The sequence below is a fragment of the Enhydra lutris genome, unplaced genomic scaffold, assembly GCF_002288905.1.
Source record: "Enhydra lutris kenyoni isolate GAN:26980312 unplaced genomic scaffold, ASM228890v2 scaffoldscaffold19, whole genome shotgun sequence".
NCBI lineage: Eukaryota > Metazoa > Chordata > Mammalia > Carnivora > Mustelidae > Enhydra > Enhydra lutris.
In genome coordinates, this window is record NW_019154103.1 from 9206664 (window position 1) to 9212663 (window position 6000).

Genomic DNA, 6000 nt, shown 5'->3' on the forward strand with positions numbered 1-6000 from the left:
CTGAGATCATACCTGAGCCAAAGGCAGAGGCTTAACCCACTGAGCCACCCAGGCGCCCCAAGTGTATTTTTTAAAGAACACGGTGCATGCTGTCCACACATCTTTGGAGCATCCTGCAGGTCCCTTACAATCCCATTCCAATTCCAACCATAGATAATGACTTAATTCCCTCACTTTTCTCTTTAGTATTATCACACATACTTGCATTTGTAAACAACAAATTGTTTTGTTTTGCACACTTTTGAATTTCAAGCAGAATCATCCTATATGTATTTTGTGACTTGCTTTTTTTTTCCAGCATCATTTGTGAGATTTACCCATATTGATATATTTAGCTATATTTCTTCATTTTGCTGCTTACAGTATTTTATGTATAACTAACTATATAATGCTTCATTTACCAGTTCTCCTGTCAGTAGACACTGGGTTATTTTGAGTGTTTTTGCTACTATAAACACTATTTTTTTTTCTTAAGATTTTATTTATTTATTTGACAGAAGGAGATCACAAGTAGGCAGGGAGGCAGGCAGAGAGAGAGGGGGGAAGCAGGCTCCCCACTGAGCAGAGAGCCTGACGTGGGGCTCAATCCCAGGACCCTGGGATCATGACCTGAACCGAAGGCAGAGGCTTTAACCCACTGAGCCACCCAGGCACCCCTGAACACTATTTCTATCCACATTCTTGAACTTGATCCCAGGAGCCCTTTGTGAGCTTTCGTAGGGTATTTTTCCAGGAGTGGCGTTGCTGAGTCATGGGATATATGTACCATCAAATTTACTAGAAAATGCCAGATTGTTTTCCAAAGTAGTTGTACCAATTTGCAGTCCCACCAGCGTATGTGAGAGGTCCTGTTACTCCACATCTTCTCTAACATTTGGTATTATTGGACTTGGAGATTTTTGCCAATCTAGTGGGTATAAAATGTTATCTCTTGTGATTTATTTTGCATTTTCTTGGATGCTTTTCCCTGAATATCATTTAATATACTTACATGTCTTTCATTTATAGCTCTTTTGTGAAGTTTCTGTTCATGTGCATTCCTTATTTTTAAAAATTGATTGCTTCTCTTTTATATGATGATTTATCACATATCATATATCATCCTTTTTATATCCTAGTTAGTAATCCTTTGACAATTATATGTGTTGTATATATCTTCTTACAATTTGTACATTGTTTTTACTTTTACCCTGTGGTATTTATTGATGAACAGATTCTCCATTTTGTTGCAATTTCCTTTATGGTTCAAATCTTTTTGTGTCTTAACAAATTTTTACCTACCCTAAAGTCAGAAAGATCTTCTATGTTGTTTTATAAATGTTTTATAGTTTTTGCCTTCTTTATTCTTATATTTAAATCATCTAGAATTCATTTCCCATATATACTTTGAGGTAGGAAACCAAGTACATTTTTACGCATAATAATACCCAGTTGTCCAAGTGAAAAAACTACCTTTCCCCCACTTTTCTGCCATGTTGCTTCTGTCAAGTATCAAGCATATATATGTGGATCTATTTCTGGTCTATTTGCCTGTCCTTCCCAATACCACACTCACTGAATTATTTTAGCTTCATCATAAGTCTTCATATATAGTTTTCGAAGAAATCTATCCATTGATAAGGACAACTTTTAATTTGTTGGCATAGCACAGAATCAAGTATAAATGAGTTATCTAATTGGTAGTTTTTAACCTTTTGTATCTCTTTGGTTTCATTCTATCTGATGCTTGCTAGTATCTTGACCAGTTATAGGCTATAGATATTCCAGATTGGAGTTATCATTGATCCATATACAGTGTAGTTTACTAATTGAAAATAACATATTTTTATAGACATTGCAGTTTATCCTGTAGGAATTTGTGAAGATCAAATATTCACATACACAAATATTTTTAATTTCTTAGTTATAGATAGTATGACATCATAATCTATTTTTAGATTCTATCTGAGTGACAGTATCTTATGTGAATAAAAAGATACACTTGGATTGTGTTTCTTTAAAGATAACTTTGTCATAAGGTCAATATGTCCCAAGCTGTTCTGCCAGGGAGAAGTAAATCAGAGGAACAAAATATTTAAGTGAAACCACATTTGTCATTACAAAAGAATATAGTTGTAAATAGCCTTCTGAATATGTAAATAAATTTAATGTTTGTAAACTTTTTGATATTAGGATGTTGACATCCAAACATCTTGGTATGAAGGTTTCCGGTAATCATTCTCCCTTAGAAGACTTGCATTATTTCGTGAGAGCGTATGACATGGGCTTTGTGATATCAGAATTCTCAAAGTAAACTGGAAAGGAAGTGCTATTTAGGGAAATTATATTGAAGTTAAGTTATATTTTTTATTAGAGACATATAGCAAAACACAGTAACTTAATAAAGGTTAATTATTGAAGTATATCATTTAAAACAAATGCACTAATATTGAATAAAACTGTAAGTTTAATACAAATTCAGTTGAATTAATTTTCCCAGCTTTTTGAATTTCAAAATTGCAAGGTTTCTTTTACTGCTGTTTCTTTTTTGTTATTTCTGCTTTGATACATTTGTTGATATTCAGAATTTTTCATTGTAAATTTAGAATGATGGTTATATATTCTAAGATTTACCTTTATTTTACCCTTCTGAAGAGTTGAAATTTATAAGTGAGTTATAAAACTGAAACATGAATGCTGTGTCCTGACTTTCCCCCTATTTCCAGGCAGAAGACAGACAGAAAATAAGCATAAAGGGAAACAAAGATTTTTTCTTTCTGCTTAGGAATCCATGTTTTGTCCATATTTATCCATATTATAAAACTACGTGTTATTATAGATTATAAGTTTGGGAGGTGACTGTGATAGTTAATTGTCACAAATCCATTATTTTTCCAATTGCAGATGGGTAGTAAATACAAACTTTAGGATGCTGTGGAGACAATACCAAAAAGCCACATGTTGGCATGAGACAGGTGATTTTTAATTTGGAATTTTTCAGAAAAGTAACCCTTCCAGATGAATAGATGCATATATGATCATTTAGCCCAAAGGTTCTTTAATAAAACACAACTGAAGGTGATATAATCTGAGATTTAAACTAGGCCCAGAGCCTCAGTATTTAGTATTTCTCTTGAAAATTTTCAGTTTTTTAATTCTAAACAATTGCCTTTGATGAGGGTACTTGGCTGGGTAGCAGAAAAAGGGAAAGAGGAAAAAATAAAGATTCATACTAATAGAAATATTTAGATTATTTGGCAATAACCCAATTTACTTTTCTTTAGTTGCTTGCGGCCAGCCCCCTGTTGTAGAAAACGCCAAGACCTTTGGAAAGATGAAACCTCGTTATGAAATCAACTCCCTGATTAGATATCACTGCAAAGATGGTTTCATTCAACGCCACCTTCCAACTATCCGTTGCCTAGGAAATGGAAGATGGGCTATGCCTAAAATTACCTGCATGAACCGTAAGTGGTCCTTTAGAAAGAATGGACAACCGTGCTATAACAACCACTAGACACCCTCATTTTACGACTACGGTATTGGTAGTTTAGGGTATGGAGCAAGTAATATTGTTGTGTTTTCTTTCTTTCTTTCTTTCCTTCCATGTAGCATCTGCATACCAAAGGACTTACTCTAAGAAATACTTTAAAAATTCCTCATCAGCAAAGGACAATTCAATAAATACATCAAAACATGATCACCGTTGGAGCCGGAGGTGGCAGGAGTCCAGGCGTTGATCCCTAAAATGGCGAACACGTGTTTTCATCATTTCAGCCAAAGTCCTAACTTCCTGTGCCTTTCCTATCACCTCGAGAAGTATTATCAGTTGGTTTGGATTTTTGGACCACCGTCCAGTCATTTGGGGTTGCTGTGCTCCCAAAACGTTTAATGAAAGTATTGGCATTCAGAAGGAAAGCTAACAAAATGAAAGAAAATGAGGGCAGAAAGTAACCGTTTCCAGCCTACCTAATTTCTTTAGTTTTCTATTTGCCTCCAGTGCAGAGCATTTTATAATGTATACCAGCCTACTGTACTATTTAAAAAGCTCCATTTCAGCACCAATGGCAATGTAAATAAGATGATTTAATGTTGATTTTAATCCTGTATATAAAATAAAAAGTCACACAGAGTTTGGGCGTATTTAATGATGATTATGGAGCCTCAGAGGTCTTTAATCATTGGTTCGGCTGCTTTTTGTAGTTTGTTTAGGCTGGAAACGGTTTCACTTGCCCTTTGTCAGCAAGACCGAGGACGGCTTTTTCTGGACAGCTAACAAAAACGCAAGGTCTCGTAGGTCACTGCGCCATGTCAGCCATAAGGGCAATTTGCTTCCATGTGATGCCGAAGCCTGGCTGATAGGATCCCCACAGAACTAGGGACTGCACCGTGGAACTCTTCTTTGCTGCATTCCTTTTTCTTCACTTACAAGAAAGGCCTGAATGGAGGACTTTTCTAGGACCAGGAGCATTTTTTTAGGGGTCAAAGTGCTAATTATTAACTCAACCAGGTCTCCTTTTTAATGGCTTTCATAACACTAACTTGCAAGGTTACAGATCAACACATTTCAAGTGGATATAGACCTAAGGATTCTGGAGGGTGGGGGATTGTTAAAACAACCACACACATTCAAAGAAAGAAATTTTGTATATATAACCATTTTAATCTTTTATAAAGTTTTGAATGTTCATGTATGAATGCTGCAGCTGTGAAGCATACATAAATAAATGAAGTAAGCCATACTGATTTAATTTATTGGATGTTATTTTCCCCCAAACCTGAAAATTGACCTAGTATGCTAGTTATTTTTCAGTGTTATCCTTTTTGCTTCCCCCACACCGTTTGGGACCATATAATCTAGGTATTTTGTCCTTGATTAAATAATGTGATGGATAGAACGCATCCAGTGTTTATTCTGAGAAGAGTGGAAAATGTATAGCTTTCTGCAAATGGTGTTTGCCCCTTCTGAGCAAGGAGCTACGCATGAAGTGTGGGTATTTCTTCCTGTTAGGTGGAGTGTACATGTTGACATTTCTCCCTATCTCTTCCTACTGTGTTTTCTCCCCTTTATTTGAATAAAGTGACTGCTGAAGATGACTTCGAATCATTATCCACTTAACATTTGAGGAAAAACCTGTAATGGAAAGAAGGCATTTAGGAGTCTTTCCCCAGTTTCAGTTAGAACAACCTTGAGAAGAGCAGACAACAAATAAAATGCAAAAAGAGCAGACCCAACACGGATTCGTTTTCATGAAACCTCCTTTGGCTTGGAAGGAGCAACAGTGGCTCCCCTCATCCTCAGCGTCTTTGAGCAACTTCCCTTGGTTGCTGCCCCAAGTATAATCCACCCCTGAGTGTTCCAGAGCACAGAACAGTACTGTGTTGACCTCTTAGGTTTCAATGTTTCTCCTTCATTACAATGCACATAATACGTTCCTGTATTTATATTATAACATGTATAGTGTAAAATGTGAATGACTGTTTTTTTTTTTCTTTGTGAATGAAAATCTAAAACCTTTGTAACTTTTTATACCTGCTTTTGTTTCACCAAAGAAACCTAAAGTCCTTCTTTTACTATACTGTGACTGGTCTGGTTATTTACAACTGTAAATGCTAATGTGCACCGACATTTTTACGTTCTAGTTCCATCACAAAGTTCAAGCTGATGGCTTGGATGAAATGACTTTTGTGGCTAACAGAGAAGTGATTATATACATACCTGCGAAAACTGAGAGAGTAATTCCGATAGTGTTTACATCTGCATGGTTAGGCATTAATCTCAAATGTGAAAGAAACATGCAGTAGGAGAAGTGATACCTCGACTTACAGAGTGTTTCCTGTGAACCGGGCCAAGTGCTTTATGTGTATCATCTCCTGACAGGCCTATGAGACAGGTGTTGTTACTGTCTGATTAATGAGAGACCAGCTGTAGAAAACTCAAGTGCTTGGTCTAAAGTCACATAATTAGTTTGTAGTCAATGTAGGTAATCTCCAGAGCCTGCATGATATCCTCAAGAAAAA

General features: G+C 36.0%; 1 protein-coding gene across 1 annotated transcript in view; it reads left to right on the plus strand.

The window, feature by feature from the left end:
- Positions 1 to 5553, plus strand: part of LOC111148298 (versican) — a 112020-nt gene extending 106467 nt beyond the window's left edge. Inside the window, exons 14-15 of the mRNA XM_022504787.1 lie at positions 3264 to 3446; positions 3592 to 5553. Of these exons, the coding sequence (XP_022360495.1) occupies positions 3264 to 3446; positions 3592 to 3719 (311 nt within the window). The 3' untranslated portion in view covers positions 3720 to 5553. The remainder of the gene's footprint in view (positions 1 to 3263; positions 3447 to 3591) is intronic.
- The last annotated feature ends 447 nt before the right edge of the window (positions 5554 to 6000 follow it).